This window comes from Halyomorpha halys, unplaced genomic scaffold (assembly GCF_000696795.3).
Source record: "Halyomorpha halys isolate HHAL.00 unplaced genomic scaffold, Hhal_1.1 Scaffold1234.1, whole genome shotgun sequence".
NCBI classification, from domain to species: Eukaryota; Metazoa; Arthropoda; class Insecta; order Hemiptera; family Pentatomidae; genus Halyomorpha; species Halyomorpha halys.
Window position 1 is genome coordinate 536,428 of NW_027109882.1, and position 17,265 is coordinate 553,692.

A 17,265-nucleotide genomic window follows, 5' to 3' on the forward strand; every position below is an offset into this window, starting at 1 on the left:
GAGAGCGCAGTGAGAAAAGGACATCGACATGCTGCTGAGATTAAGTAGTTTGCTCTTCTTTGCTGGTCAGCTCCATAGTTCATCAGCCGCAATTCGTGAGTTACTTCTCTTTAGAAAGATTATATTCATTTCGATGACTTGCAGAAATGAAGGAAAGACATATAGCGGAAGATTTTGGTACCATCTTCTCTTAAAACATCTCCAATGACAAACAGTAATAAATTAGGATAATAGGTTATGATAGAAATTTTAAGTTAAAGGTTCCTTCCCAAGATTTTCAAGTGTATATGAAACATACAATACATTTACTTATTGTATTTATTATTTCTACAGTTGTCAATCACATTAAATAATTTTAAAAAAAGTTAAAGCCGGTGTACCCGTAAACGCATGTTTCTTTTGATAAAAAATATATATTTCCTTAAAAATAGATATAGAGAACTTGCGGAACATTTTTATTTTTAGAAAAATAATTTTAAAATACAAGTATTTAGAAGGTAGTCAAAATAAATCTGAAAAGAATTTGAAAATTCTTTGAAAAAAGATTTAAAGCTCAGCTCCTCATTTCCAAATGGATGTTATAGTTCTCTGATTTTGCTAATTAGAGAACTAATTTAGCTTTATATAGTGATTGGGAGATTCAGAAGGGATTGGTAGGTGATAAGATTTGTAGCTGTCAGAATAGGGGGTAGTGCCTTGAAGAGACAAAATAATTATAAATGTCTATTTTGTTAAATTTCAAATTTCTGAAATATGCGTTTATTTTTAAATATTGTAGATGAATTTAGAATTATATTTTAAACAGAAGTCTTACCTAAAAAGTTGACTGTTTAACATTGAAATATGGTATATTTGCCATTTTCGATGTGCTAAATGTTTCCAAGTGCTATATACAAAATATTTAAAAAGTTATTTAAATACACACACACAAAAAAAAAAAAAAAAAAAAGAACTCCAAAAAAAATCGTTTACAAAATATTATCTGGATAGGCACAAAACCGAGTGAGAATTAATTGTTCTTAACCCGGCGGTACACGCACTATCTAGAGTTACATGTGCACACGATTATGCCTTTCAGATACTAATAATGCAAAATCTGGTTTTATATTTATTTATCCTTTACCATTGTAATAACAGAGTATTAAATTAAGTGTCAATTCAGGTTAAATAATTTTTAAAAAAGTAGTTAAAACGTATTATATTATTTTTATTGAAGTTAATAATTATTAGATAGTGGTACATTCTACACAAATAAAATTTACCTCTGTGAAGTTGGCTCCCCATCCTCGAAATATTTCAATTTTTTTTTAGTTCTAGTAGCATCCATAAGAGTTCTAGAGTTCTCGATTATTTACAGAAATAGATCTGATGTTTAAAACATCAATAATACCGGTCAAATACACGCTTTAATATAAACTTTTTTTCGTTCTGTTGCCCCCCTCCTCCCAAATAGTCTAATACTTATCCTTATTAAATAAATCCTTAATGTTGCCAGAAAAATAGATATACGGTGTTAAAGTTGCACAAAATACGTATTTTTCGCGCGTGCATTTGACCGGTATTATTGATGTTTTAAACATCAGAACTATTTCTATAAATAATCGAGTACTCTTACGGATACTACTAGAACTAAAAAAAAATTGAAATATTTCAAGGATGGGGGGCCAACTTCACAAAGGTATAAAATTTAAATGTTCCACGCATATAGGGTATTTTTACTATTTTACTTCTTGCATGAATATTGAGTAAGTCTTGTCCTATTTTCCAGAGAGCATCGAAAACAACGTTTCCTTTTTTTATCGCAACAGTTTCTTCTTCGGTTTTCATGTGCAATTTTTTTCAATTACGTCTAAAACTGTTTTGCTTCCCACTTCGATAAAATCCAGAAAAGTATAATAATCCCATAAATCCCTCTCACGACTGAATTTTTCTTTTCTTGTGTCAATTTGTATGTTTTACAATTAAATTTAAAATTGTTTTTTTGTGAAAGTATTCCCAACATTCTATTAGCGTTTTGCAATTTTTCGCTAAATCTTTATCACCGGGTAAATACATGAGTAAATTAAGGGATCTAGTTTGGGAGTTTTTGGGAGGTGGTTTTCTTTTTCATCGTGTTCCGTCTTTTCCTAAGAACAATGTTCGTTATCAGATTTCAATGTAAAGTTTATTTGTGTCATATTATGTAATTTATTAGTCTACTTACCAATAAAGAAGGCGTCATCAGAACCATTTTCATCATTAGAAACTTGGCTACTATCCTCACAGACTCATCACTGACGTTTATTTGAACATTATCAACACTGTCTGTGTCAGGATCATCCGAAATTTCAATAGCATGAGTATCATCATAGTTACTACAAACAATATGACACACAGTCTCCAAATATTCCGGATTATTTAAATTTAAAAAATATTTGTTTGTCAATTGGGGTATCAAAAAAACTAACGGCTCTACGCGCATATTAAATGTGAGATACGATCCTAATGACTGCTTGTCTAAAACTGCTCTAGGAGAGGATCTGGAAAAGAAAAGTGATGCATGATGCAGGATAAGTTCGCAGGATCTTTATTAAAAGGTACTGAGGAGGAGAAGCTACAGGATCTGTTAGTCCGTGCATTAATGGTTCCTGAAAAGTGCAATGTTCCTGAGAGATATATGTACCGCCGTGTTAACGAGAGACGAAAGGGCGCTGGAAGCGAGTGGGCATTAGATTTATTGATATAAAATTCACGAGAACTTACCTTCAAGAAAACATTTCCAGGAATGTTCCTACAAATATTCCTTAACCTTTATAAACTTTTATGAATTACTGACTTACGAAGAAATTAATATAACTGTTTGTTTTACACAAGAATCAATAATTGTTACTTTTAGGATGATTAGGTACAATACTTTAATATAATTTATTTAAGAAGATATTAAAAATTAATCACAATTGATATTTTAAAATTAATAAAATTTGGAAACCTATCCATGCTGATTAAATTGTATCAAAGTTTAATTAAATAAATCATTTGACGATAAAGCTACGAAACTCGACTTAAAACCATGATTGTTCATCAGTTCTAGTCTATCTACTTTATTCTGAATGTGATTCAGAAATGGAGTTTGAAATTTTATCACAGTGCCTTAGACTAAAACATCTGGAATCTCTTCGGATTCATTTTCAGATTTACTGCTATTTTCAATTAGTTCATAAAATTTCATCTATTGGATCTAGTATTCAAAGTGTGGTTGATTTGTGGATTTTTTTCTGCCTTACTATCAAAGCTAAAAAAATTAATCTCTATTCAACTCGAAAATAATAGCACATGGTACATTCTTCTTAGTAAACTTTGTTCTATCGCCTAAATAAATACACGTAAAAAAATTAAAGAGTGATTAAATTTACATCATGATGTAATGAACCCTATATAAGTTATGGTAAAACAAGGCCTCAATAAAACCTTAATCCTAACTCACTATATAAATAACTCACTAGAAAGGAGGATGCAAGGATGGATATCGACGATGGGGGATGGAAGAAGGATGATCAAATTTGCCGGGCGCTTAATGTCCATCCAAGGCAGGGAGGAATTACAACTTATACGCAGAGAACGGAGCGGTATGGGAGAAGATTCAGTGGCTCTGGGTACGGGAACAAATAGACGTGGACTGAACCTTCATTCGTTGTATGGCGATGTTGGAAACCCTCCGAGATGAGGAGCAACAGAAGGCAAGAACATGGGGCAAGGTAAGGGAGAAGATAGATAAGGAAAAGTCCAAACGCGTGGCTCACTATAACGCGGGCTTACGGGGCATAGTGGGGAAAATTGACATCGGGACCATTGTGTATCGTAGAGAGAGTTCCAACAGGGGTAAGAAGCTTCAAAGATATGAGGGACAATTCCGGGTTGTTTCAATTAGAGAGCATAATATTGTAACTATAGAGAGTGTTAAAGAACCCAAGAAACGAAGGACGATTCATGTAGAAGCATGTTTATTTCGATAGGTTTTCAGGTTTCTGTTTCCAATTGCTCCATGAATCAATAACGTATTTCAACTCCTTACAACGTCGCTTTGCCTGATATTAAGCCTTTGTGATATTTGGTGTGTCGATCAGCCTTCCTCACTCAACTTGAGGAATCATTCGATAAAATATCACAATAGCAATGTGCAATAGGCTCACTTTAACTAAATCTCAACTAAAGGGAAATGCTAAATTGGTTTGCAATCATATTTTTTAGAAATCGTGTTGTTTTGGGTGCTAATCCTAAATCTACTCTACTTTTAGTATTCCCTAATGATGTGCTGCTGAGATCAAAAGCTCCCTTTACCATGTCTTACACTATTACGGAACGAAGAGGTGATGTAAAACATTTTTTTATATGTGCAGAAATGATCTGATCGCTAAAGTAGATCTGTTGGGTCCATACCTCAGTGGTATTCTTCAAGTTTTCTTTCTATGTATTGCACAATGTCTTATGGGTAACATGATTCCTCTGTGATCGTAGCATTACATGATGACCCCTTTCTTTTAAATATTGGCACTGTTTGTTCCTTGAACCGTCAACGAGGGATTACTTCTCCATCCCATCTTCGCGATGTTAATTTTGGATATCCTCTGCAGTCTCCCAGTTTGCATCTTTTAGTTAAGCAAGAATAACGTCTCTCCTCCCAAATTGTTTCTTCCTGCTACTAGCTTTGTAAGGGAAACATATTGATCACAATCATTATTTCCCAATTAGATCAAAATCCTCAAGAAATGCCTTTTTCATTCGTCTTAACTTCCAATGACCTACTCGTCTCCATTACTATTTTGTTTGATTCCTTTAGTACTTATTAAAGTTATTAATCTTTCTATTAATTTTCCTTGCTATATTATTTTACCAAGAAGAATATATAATGTATATAATATATATAATATATTTATATAATAATATAATATATTTCCTCTACCCCTCTAAGCTATTTGGTCAAAGTTCTGCATAGTTTAAATGTTTAGTCCTTAATGGCTACCTTCAATTCTGTATTAAGACATAGCACCTTGTTTCGGCAATTTTTGGATGAATTTCATTAGCTGCTTTAGAAATAAGTGCATTTATATTATACTACCTTAATTCACATCAAAATAAATATAAGGCACACATGTATCAAGTTTGCTATATCAGGAGTATTTTAAAGAAGGTTCTTATTTTATTTCGGAGGGAAAAAGTCATATCTAAAGGCTGCAATTTTTCATCACATCTCTACATGTTACATGTAATTTAGATTTTTTTATAATTATTATTTTATTGTTATTTTTTACTTTATTTTCATTTTAGTAGTTGTTAATATTAGTTGTATCACTTGAGATAAATTCATATTGTACTTATCTAGCTTGAAAATTGTAGTAGCCTCTACAACACCCTGATAGTCAAAATTGTAATTAATAAGTTTCACTAATGCCTATAATTTTTTTGTGTAACTTTGGCACCGACCAATAGACGTTGTCATCTGATTGGACCATATTGGGTGTAATTTTTTAATTGAATAAACAAAAAAATATATATACCTAATGGCTTTGACACATACTTCTGCATCTTTTAAATGTTCGGTCCTTAATGCAAGTGCATTCTGTGATTTTTATTTGCTGTTTTAAAACTGCATTTATATCATGCCATCTTAATTATATAGTTTTCGCATCAGAATAAATATATGGCACACATGTATCTACTTTCCTATTGTAGGTGTATTTTGAAGAAAGTTCTTATTCGGAGGTGAAAAAAAGTCAAAACATTTAAAAAAGTAAAATTTCAGTTTAAGGAGTCAAATAATAGGAGATAATTTGATTTTCGATAAACAATTGTACACCTCTATTATTTTATCACCTTCGTTGTGGATTGTCTTATATTATATTTATTTTTTTTAAAAAGTGTCTACTGGGTCCTTGGATTTCTCTAGATAAATTCTCATTAATAAGGTTTCGGTGACAGAAAATACTTCCCTATATGTTCCATTCCATTTTCTTTTCACAAATAGCATCCATTGCTTTTATTACGCTTGAATTTTTTTTTTTTGGGGTGGGGGAGGGTTGGTTCTGGAACAAGCTATAAATGTTCCAGTAATTTCAAGTAACTAATAATCCTTTACAGCAAGTTTCCCTACACCATTAATTTATCATTACAAAATAAGTACTTTTACAGAACGACTGTGAAACATAATTAGCTCACAACAAATAATTTTCATAATGCCACTATTTAGCCTATAAATTTCATCAGCTATCCCACCCATCCAGCTATCCATATAATTTTTATATTACCATTCTCCCTAAAATAACAAAAAAAAAAAGTTTTCTAATCTGATTTGATTTAAGAAAAGTAAAAATAACTTGAGAGGGAAAGGTCAGAAAAATAAGTTTTAACAAATTAAATTAATAAAATATTAAAAAAAGTTTTTATGACTTGAAGAAGTTATGAAAAAACTACAAACACGCATGCATTCGGTCCATACCAAAACAAACTTAGTAGCTGAAGTCCGCTTAGGATTGTTTAAAAATAAAGTAAAAAAATGTCTTCGTATTTATTTTTTAAATAATTGAACTACTGTGTTATATTTGACATAAAGTTTTTTTATGAATTAGATTAATATTCACGTGGGTTATATTAATGTGGTTAGAACAAAGATTAATGACTAACAACTAGACCAAGTAAACAATTTTTTTTCTAAAACCGGTTTATGCGTAAGTGATGTTTCAAGGCCAATGATAAATTAGAAATAATATAAAAAAACATGTATCTTATCACCATCGTTATGAAAAAAAAAATAATTCATCAAAATTAAAACATAAATATTATTATAAACAACACACATTCTTGGAAATATATGAAGATTAATATTAATTCGGAGCTATATTTATCTCTACAATGTTTAACGTTCATTAAGCATCTTATTAAATTAGGGCTAATATAGCTAAGAAAATGTATTTTTATAAAATAGTATAAAATATTTTGATTACAAACTAAAAGAATATCCAAGATACGATAGTCCGATATTTTACTCTTATAGTAAAACTTGGGAAATGATTATAAATGGTGTTTTGTCCTAATTAAAAACAATATTTTTGGAAAAGAAATTGTCATGGCTATTTTTCTGTCTTGATCTTACTTTAACAATAACTTTTAAGCGAAAAACCCAAGCAATACCGTTGCTTGGGTTTTTCGCTTAAAAGTAGTAATTAATTAATCGTGTTAATAATTCATTCATTCAGTAACGTCATACTTTTGTTTTAATTCTAACCATTTATTTTTTTTTATAGCAAGTTATATCCAAATATGTAAGCGGAATGATCCGAACATAGATCAATGCATCATGAACTCTATCATTGCCTTAAGACCAAAACTGACCGAAGGTAACTAAAATAAATAAAATTGAATGTTCAAAATCATACGATTTATTCAGAAAATAATTTTTTTTAAATTTCAGGGATACCGGAATTGAAAGTACCTTCACTTGATCCGTTGTTGTTTGATGAATTCGTCATATCTAATGGAGGCAACCTGAAAGCGATCGGTACCAATGTTGTCGTCAGAGGAGCCTCTAATTATAAAATTATTAATATAAAGTAAGATACTTTTAAAATATTATTTACTTTTATTTTTCTATTAAAGAAATCATTCACAAAGCATGTCATGAATGATTGACATATTCTGTGTAAAACTAACCCTTATTCCTCAAAGAGAGAGTTTAATCCGACCCAGAGCCCTGCTAAGTTATTTTGAAGAGAGAATAATGTATCCATGGTCAAACGGGGTGTGGATTCCATTCTACCCTAGGCTTTTCCATACTTCAAATGATTTATAAGCATCTGTTCAGATTTTATGATGTTTTCCTATCCAATTTTTTTGTTTAGAGGAGTAATTTAAGGATGGGTTCTCGAACCATCTTGGTGTCAAAACTTTTTCTTTTCCCCCCATTTTAAGAGAATATCTTGATTTTTTCATATATTTTTGATCCATATGATGTGCCGAAAAGATATCTCACCACTCCTTTGAAAGTATGGAGGGAGAGTCAGCGGCAAAGATTTTTATAAATTGCAATAACTGGGAGGACATGTATAGTAAAAAAGTGAGAATGGGTATTTATTTTATAGTTACTTAAATTTAATTTTTATTGGAAGAAGATACTTGACTGAACTAAATGGAAAACTATTCATTGTTAACCAACCCTGGTTAACAATAAATAGTTTGGTTTTACTATTTTGATACCTTTATTGACCGCCATCCGGACTATTATCCACAATAAATTTAATTTTGTTTGTCTTGTACATACATTATTTTTTATTTCTTTTCTTTTTTTATCATTAATGATCAGTTTTATTTTATTATATTAATAAAATATTAATATTTAATTAATTATTTGAGTTAATATTTCTCGCCGTAGTTCTCGAAAACTTTTAATGTTGAGGTTTATCAGTCTATTTAGTTTATATGTGTTTTACCACGGTGATGAATCTCTCATTAGTATCATTGTTAAGATAAAAATGATAAGTTTCTTCATAAGTCGAAAATATATTCACACAATTTTTTTTTTTCTTTCTGCTATTCTACCCACTTTTTTATTTTTATTGAAGAGGATTAATAAAATATGCCATAAAATAAGGGCATTAAATATTAGTGATCAAATATTCATTTATGCAATATATGCAGGTAAAGAAGAATAAGAGAAAAAAACAGAAAAAGGAAAAAAATAATTATAACAATAAAACTTATTGAATTAAAAGAAAAATAAATTAAAAGTAGTAATAAAGAACTTTATAAATTTATTGTTTGTGTAAATAAAAATATGAATCTATATCAAAATATAATAAAATAAAACTGATCATTAATGATAAAAAAAGAAAAGAAATAAAAAATAATGTATGTACAATATTTATTATTTCTTTTCTTCATATATTGCATAAATGAATATTTGATCACTAATACTTAATGCCCTTATTTTATGGCATATTTTATTAATCCTCTTCAATAAAAATAAAAAAAGTGGGTAGAATAGCAGAAAGAAAAAAAAAAATTGTGTGAATATATTTTCGACTTATGAAGAAACTTATCATTTTTATGTTAACAATGATACTAATGAGAGATTCATCACCGTGGTAAAACACATATTAACTAAATAGACTGATAAACCTCAACATTAAAAGTTTTCGAGAACTACGGCGAGAAATATTAACACAAAGTTTTAAGAACAAAAAAAAAATGCAATTTTTCGCCTTGTTTATTACTAATGAAATAAAATAAATTGTAGTAAAAGTGAAAATTACGATAGTGATATTATTACAATTAGAGTAGTAGTATATAGGTGGGGTGGCCATCTTTTCTGTATAAGACCTACTTTTTATCTTACAAGTGTGTCGGGATCGACTTGTCATAAGCGTAGTCAAAGGGGAGAAGGGGTGTGAAATGCATTCTATGTTTATATGCTGTGTAGTATAAGATGCATTCCAGTGAGGTATGGATAGACAAGAAAACTATATGTTCAAAACAATTTTTTATTTTTTTATTTTTTATTTCTTATTATTAAATCACTGATTTGTCAACACTTTTTTAATTTTTTTTTCGTACCCTCCATTGAAAAAATAAATAATAAATAGGTACAAAAGAAGTCAGTTGAAGTGTGCTTCCTTTTTCCACCCATCGGTATTTTAAGGGTAGATATGTAATATCTATGTACAAATCTATTTTTTATTTTTTAAATTACTTATTAAGTTTTCGAGAAATAGGCTTATGAAGAAAATAAATTTCCAGACCCAAGTTTTTATAACAGCATTCTGTACCTACATAAAAAATTCGATTCGCTGACACGTTTTTTTAGATGGATTTTTACCAACTTAAAATGCAATCTAATTTCTCTATCAATGGCAATGTATGTTGTACAAGTTGTTATAAAGCTGCACAAAATGATAATTTGGTTTCAATATTTTACTTACGCGTTTTTTTTTTGTTTTTTTGCTAGGAAAATTTTAATGAGAGAATTAATATGACTTACCTTTTGCTAATCTATCAATAGTTCGCTAAGTACACATCGTACTGAAGAAAATATATACAGCTTCTCTTCCTACGTAAGAAATAACAACTATAATTATTCAAAGTGCCAAAAAACTCACATTCAGGGGAATTAAAAGAACACGGATAATAAATAATTTTTGATCCATATGAAATATGTCTGAAACTATCGCTAGAAAATTATATCTTCTACAATCGCTTCAAAGCCCATGGTACACGGAGTTCCACCCTAGACATTGCCAGCGATCGATGATCCATCCAAATTGGCCTCGCGATCAACTTGCTGGCCACCCCTGGTGTATAGTACTCATTTTCTGCTGACAGTTGTGAGAAAATATCTCTTATTAGCCATTATATTCGGGCTGAACATTTATAAGAATCAGAGTTAAATACTGGAAATTCATTTTCATGGAATATTCTAAATCTCCAAAAATATTTAAAAAACTATAATGATGGGATTTCGCCATCGGTCATTTAAACGAGTTTCGCTTTGAGGCTATGAGTAACATTTTTAAACGAATTCCACAATTGTTACCTATATTTCCCCTTCATTACTTTGTGAATTTGATTTGAATTGATTAAAATGTTTAATTATGTGAAAATGCTTTTTCCTGTAACCTATTCTCACCTAAATTGAATCCAAACATTTATGAAATCGATAAGTTATTTGCATAACTTGTTCTTTAACAGACATACATACGTCTCATGGTTTCTGAAATAAAGGTTTTTATAAATCAAACTTATTGTCCGAACAACTATAAATTAATTTATTTTAGACATTTGTATGTCACGTAGTTTCTGAGACAGACAAGATTTCTCAAAATACATTAATTAACTACTAATCTTTCATTTCATTTTTAAGAAATATTCCTTTTTAAAAAGCTTAATTTATATGTCACATAGTTCCTGAGATATACATTAATTAACGACTAATCTTTCAGTACATTTTTATGAAATGTTGCTTTTTTAAACGCTATATCTAGAGAACTATCGAACGTAAATAGGGTTAATATTTTAGAAAATTTACTCTACTTTAAATGATGTTCCCTTAGGTTTCTTTGCACTTTGCAGACTCATGAAATTTGACTAGTAGTTATACATTGCTTTCATTAAATTAATCAAAAATTGGGGTGAAATAACTTACTTTTTTTTGTTTATAATGGATTCCAGTTTTATCAAATGAAGACCAATTTACTATATTATTTAGCATTTTAATGAATTTATGTCTAATTCTTTATTTATTTTTTTAAGGGTAGACATCCAAAAGGACAAGTTACGATTCGAGTTCGAGGTAACCTTCCCATACATGAATATAGAAGGGAACTATGACGTTAATCTCAGAATTCTGAAAATACATATTAAAGGAAATGGACCATTCCAATCAAATAACAGTAAGTGTTTTTATTTAGACTTCTTTTCTTTCCTCGTCGGATCTCGATTCTGTGTTTACAGCTTCGATTTGTGGAGTCTTTCAGTTTTTAATGAGCGACCTGGGCCCTGTTTCATAATAAAGTACAAACTAATACAATTAGTCTTGTAGACTTATCTTAATTCAATTACACAGACTTGTACAATTGTAACTTGTACTTTAGTCTTTTTTAATTCCTATATCACTAACAGTCCTCTCTATTATGAAAAAAATAAGTATTAGTTGTTGTGGTTGTTGGCTGGGGCTTTAGGGCGTAAAACCCTGAGGTCATCAACACCCAATTAAGTATTAGTATTAATACCACACTAATGTCTACACTAGTACAATGAACTAATACAACTATTAGCTTTCATTATGAAACAGGGCCCTGGTGATATACTCCTTATATTTCCTGGCTCTTTTTCCAGTCCGTTGAATTTCCATTATTTTTTTTCGTTCTCGGCTCTCATGCATTCTCCTTACATCCCGAACCACACCTGTGGAAATTGGTTTTCAATGATCTGTTACCTTATCTTCTCATTTCCTATATAGTCTCTTCACGTTTGCCGCTCGACTGTAATATTTCATTTCTATTGCAGTCATACCGATCGTCTCTCTATCTTACGTCATACAACTCTTAGAGCCATAGAGTAGAGGCGGCAGATTGACAGCATCAATAATGTGGATCTTGATCTGGTCGGTGACATCTCTCTTCCCAACTTCAGTGTGGTGAATTTGACAATATAGTTTATTAGCTTTTGCAATACAGTTGGATACATACTTTTCGGCATCACTGTTGCCGACCAAACACCTCTATATTACAGTTCATTTCGTCCTTCTTTTAAGTATTTTCTAAGTCTATAAATAAATATGATTAAATGTAGAGAATGGCCTGATTTAAGTGAATAAACATTTTTCGCTTTTCATATTATTCATATAGTCGTAGGAGCTAGTTGAAGGCTGCTGTGAGATATCAGCCAGCTAGATATTTCTGTCTCTACCACAAGACTTCTTAATTATTTAGAACTCAAAAATGTTTTATTGAGCTTGTTTTTCCTTTAAATCATATTTTCTGGCTATAGTTAGTGCAATACACTCACTAAGGTGAGTTTATTGCATTCTTTGTGAATCGACACATTATATTATTATATTGGGTTTTCATTTTCAGGGTTCTTCTTGCTGTCCCATAGAACTTGGAAATGATTTTCAGAACCAGAACGGAGCCTGGTTTAGCCCTTCTGGTCTCATTCTGCGTCTGCTTCTTCACTTACATCTTTTTGTCTTGGGGACTCGTCGGTTCCGGTTGGTCGAACCCTTCCTAACGTAAATTGCGTCGGGCCGACCACCTCCTTCTACCCATAGATGAATTCCCTGAAGAAAGGATAATTCTCCTCCTCCATTAGACGAGGGAAGTCCGTCTCGACTAGGGCGAATATCCCGGTTTTCCTCAACAACCTGGCACGTCGTCCTTCCATGGCGGTGCAATCCAACACATGCTCTGCAGTTTCAGGGACTCCACACAAAGGGAATCGGGGGTCGATGTTCTTCCCAAAAGTTTGCAGCTTTCCCCAGAACCCACGGTTGGAAGAATTTCCTCAGAGTAGCGCACTTTTGGCTCGCCTGCCACTGCCCATTCCATTCTTCAATGGAATCCCCCCGCAGCATCTTCTTTCGTAGGTTCGAGGTCTCGCCAATCCTCTCTCGAAATCCTTCCGGTAACGCTACCAACCTTTACCTCTTTATTTCGTACTTGACAAAATCCTTGAGAATGAGGTCCAGGAGCATCACTCCGGCCAGCACCTGCAACTCCTCATGTGACAACATTCTGTTGGTCTTCACGACCCTCAGCAGAGCCTACCTCTGCATGGTGGTCAATCTCCTCTTTTGATCCTGCGTGATGTTCCGGCTCCACGCAGGGGATGCGTATCTCAGAATACCCAGGACCACGCCTTTATAAATAGTCATCGTAGCAGTGTACCTGATTAACTTACCTGTGTAACTTCTCCTCTACATTCATCGAAATATGGCACACAACTTCTTTATTCTTAGTTATTAGTACTTCAGCATCTTACTAAGACATTACTTTTGGTCCATCATCAACCATGAAGAAGGCCTTCTTAAAGGACCATTGTTCATGCAGATGGTACAATGCCTTCTCTATGTATCTAAGATTTCTTTTAAAATTGGCAGTACTTCCCCATTTCATCCTTTGCATGCCTTATAGGATTAGGTTTACTTCCTTTTATAAATTTGACTTGGCTAAATATTCTTTACAGTATCAATATAATCTTTCTTAAGGCATTCCTCAAAGTCCTCCCATATCTTCCTGTTTTCTCCTCGCTCCGTCCATTGCGTACTTTTGATCATTAGGCCTCAAGACTCTTGGAACGATTTGATAAATATTATTTCTAAACATATTTGCTTTATTTTGACTGTATACTGTTGTTTCTCTAAAATTATCCTTTTTAGCTAGCTATTCATCTTTATTGTAGCAAAAAGCCCTATACATTATCTTTTAGTAGAATTTAGATCTCATCTAGTATATATAACTAATAGAGACGAAAACGTATTCCACACGTTACCACCATAAGTATACGTAAAATAAATACTAACTAGTAAGAAATTGTAATAGGTAGCTCAAGAGGATTTTGATATATTAACAGTTCACCCTCAATCACTCAGGTCTAGCTTGCTCCATAATTTTGATTTCGTTTAATTATGAATATGTATGTTTTCAGCCGATGTTGATACGAGAGCCATTTTAAATGGAGTGATTGTCGAACGAAACGGCAAGAAATATTTGGAGTACAAGAGTGCCGACCTAACCGTGGACTGGAGTATTGGCAATATCATGTTGGGAAACCTCTTCAACGGAGACAAAACTTTGGGTATGATAACACAATATAATTTTTTTTATTTTACTTTTAGAATTCATTTATTGAAGCAAAATTTCTTTCATGTTGATGCATACCGAATAGGGTCTAATTCTGGATGGTTAAATATCCGTGCTGGGGTATACTGAGGATTTAGTACTGTTAGTTAAAGGTATATTAATAAATAATTTGATAAAAGCTGATGACGAACTAGGCACTCGAAATAAATGCGGACAAAACAAAATATATGATTATCAACTATTTAAATGATATATCCATTTGAACAGGAAGAGAAGTTTAACTGTTCTGGGTAACTTGAAGAAACGAAATTTAGTTTGAAAAAAAGCGAGGTCAACGCTAGAAATGATTGTTATATTACGATTTCGAAATTGCTCATCACGTGCCTTGTATCAAGAAACTTAAAAGTGTAAATTTACAAAATTAATATCCTTTCAACTGTACTCACGTGTAAGTGAAACGTGGCCTCTTACAATAGGAATAGCGTTTTACATGAAGAATAGCGAAAGATGAGCTGACCAGAGAATTCAGCTGCAGCCTGAACAACGCCAAATCGCGTGAACCAGAGAGGATTAACTGTTCAGGGTAACTTGAAAAACGAAATTAATGTTGAAAAAAGGCGAGGTTAAACAACAACCAGTGATTCAGCTGATAGCTTTGCGGTGAATAAGAAAGGCTTGTATACCAAAATTTAGCAACAAAAGAATTCCTATGAAGTTAGCCTAAATTGATCTGGGGGTAAACGTCCAAAGGGTTGATCGAAACAGAGGTGGGATAATTAAAATTGGGTAGTTGTATAAAGATGTGCTGTATTAGCGTCAAACTATCGCACTATTATTAGCTAAGCCTTTGATTATTATTATTTAAATTAATTATTTAGTTAAGTTCAGTACCACAGTCTGAAATCCTTAATTCTCAACTTCCTAAAGGAAGTCCAAATATTAGCGTGTAAAGCATTCTTTGATGGGCTGTGTGCGGCGGAATATTCTCTAAAATTCTTCACTTTTCCAGGAAAGTTATAAAAATAATATATATTTTAAACATTGTTTCAAAATTAATTAAATACAAAGTAATTTAATTAATTTTGAAACTATGTAAATAATATATATTTTAAACATTTTTACTAAAATAAAAAAACTCTTAGACTATATGTTTTATTGAAGTTTTTGAAATTTATTCCTAAGTAACATTTTTTTTTTAATTGATTTTTTTATCTTGCCTCCATCTGCTAAAAGAAAAACGTATTTCTGAGAACTACTTTGTGCATGACTTTGTATCTAAGGAAAAAGCAACTTTGCTGCTTAACATTCTACGACATTGCCCCTTCTGTAATTTACGGATAAATATACAAATTTTACAGTGTCGATTATTCCAAATGACTTATAAAAATAACTTATACTAAAATAAATTGTAGATCGATATGGACGTCCTTTCTGCTACGACATGCCAATAAATTTCTCAGCTGGAGGTTAATTGCTTTATTTTTTTATATTTATATTGAAATTGAATGATACTCAGAAAATTGCACATAATTATTTAATATTTTTATATTTTAATATTTTTTCTTTTATTCAGGAACGGCAGTAAACAACGCCTTAAATCAGAACAAAAGAGCAGTCATGGATGCTCTGAAGCCTAGAATCGAGAAGATGGTTGCAAAACATGTTATCGATGTCGCCAATAAAATTAACAACCAGTTCACATATGACGAACTTTTCCCCGAGAAATGATATTTCTATTAGCATTCAATAATATTTTTCAATAATCATCTCAATTCTTCTCAAACAAAATAATTGAAATTCAAATGTTTTTGGTTTATAATTTTAATTCATATAAAAAACCTTTACTCTCGTTAAATATTAACTATTGACAGAAAACTCCTTAATTATATGATTCTACATAGTAAAATTCCAATTTAACAATATTTTATCTTTAGAAACATGTAGGCAATCAATCAAACAAACACACAGAAGAGTGTTGATAGTAAATATATCACTAGAAAAAAAAAATATTTTAAAAAATGTATTCATCAGAATTAATTTATGTATAAAAGTTTATATTTATAATGTCATTTAAAATTATTGTTACGAAAACTAAATTAATCTTCTTTTTTTAAATATGCATAACTTATCTTCCACAAAATATTCCAGACTAATTTTTATACCTAATCTTTATTTGTTATAAATACTTTATTTGGCATTATACCTACTCTTCTCCGTTAATGGGAGAACAAAAAGATAATATAATCTTACAAGTAGTAAGATGCAGTAATAGTAGTAAGTATTGCAGTAGTAAGAGCCTGCATCGTCTCTTCACTCCTCTGTGATTCGTCTTCCCTTGATGATACCCCAATTCACTTCTTTCTGCTACTCCTCCTCCGTATCTCCGGAAGGCTCCCCCCATCTTTCTCAATGGCATTTACCATAAGCGCTCAAGATAGCCAATCAGCCTCTACGTTTTCTTTCTCTGGTTTGTAAACTATCTCGATATTGTACTGATTCAGGAGCTCGTTCCAACGGGTAACCCTCGCAGAGGACTCCTTCAATTTATCTATCCTGAATTTTCTCCCAAATACATAAGGTCGGAAATGATCTACAGCCCAAACTATCCCCAACAATTCCCTCTCCAGCGCGCTATATCTCGTTTCGGCATCCGTAAGGCGTCTGCTTGCTTAAGCTACTGGGCGCTCCGCTCCTTCGCCTTCCTGGGATAACACCGCACCAAGTGCGTACTCGCTAGACTGGCTCTCCTAACCGTGGTTGCTCTTCATTAACCATGAGGAAATTAAGTTCGTTACAGAGAAAAGAAAAAAAAAATCTTTTCTCTTTTTAAACAAAAATAATTTTTAAAAAATTACCAGCGCACAGAATTCCCGGCTTTAGGCACCACTTATGTGAAGTCGGGTGAAGATAATAAAAAAAAGGAGACCAGTTAATATAAAAT

The 17,265-nt window shown here is 31.7% G+C and overlaps 2 protein-coding genes across 2 annotated transcripts in view; both read left to right on the forward strand.

Moving 5' to 3' along the window:
- The window catches only part of LOC106688924 (protein takeout), a 42,648-nt gene continuing 25,383 nt past the window's right edge, over window positions 1–17,265 (forward strand). Inside the window, exon 1 of the mRNA XM_067048045.1 lies at window positions 1–95. Within this exon, the coding sequence (XP_066904146.1) occupies window positions 29–95 (67 nt within the window). The 5' untranslated portion in view covers window positions 1–28. The remainder of the gene's footprint in view (window positions 96–17,265) is intronic.
- LOC106688925 (protein takeout-like) lies at window positions 3,675–16,082 on the forward strand. The gene is made up of 6 exons (XM_067048046.1): window positions 3,675–3,858; window positions 7,278–7,370; window positions 7,445–7,583; window positions 11,275–11,414; window positions 14,170–14,319; window positions 15,898–16,082. The coding sequence occupies exons 1-6, from the start codon at window positions 3,675–3,677 to the stop codon at window positions 16,050–16,052; spliced, it is 861 nt and encodes a 286-aa protein (XP_066904147.1). The 3' UTR covers window positions 16,053–16,082.

What these genes read in the sequence shown, in the direction of transcription:
- LOC106688925 (XM_067048046.1), top strand. Translation starts at nt 3,675, where the DNA reads ATGGCGATGTTGGAAACCCTCCGAGATGAGGAGCAACAGAAGGCAAGA. An exon ending in TAGAGAGAGTTCCAACAGGG is followed by an intron (nt 3,859 to 7,277) that starts GTAAGAAGCTTC and finishes TTTTTTTTATAG; the next exon opens with CAAGTTATATCCAAATATGT. An exon ending in CAACGGAGACAAAACTTTGG is followed by an intron (nt 14,320 to 15,897) that starts GTATGATAACAC and finishes TCTTTTATTCAG; the next exon opens with GAACGGCAGTAAACAACGCC.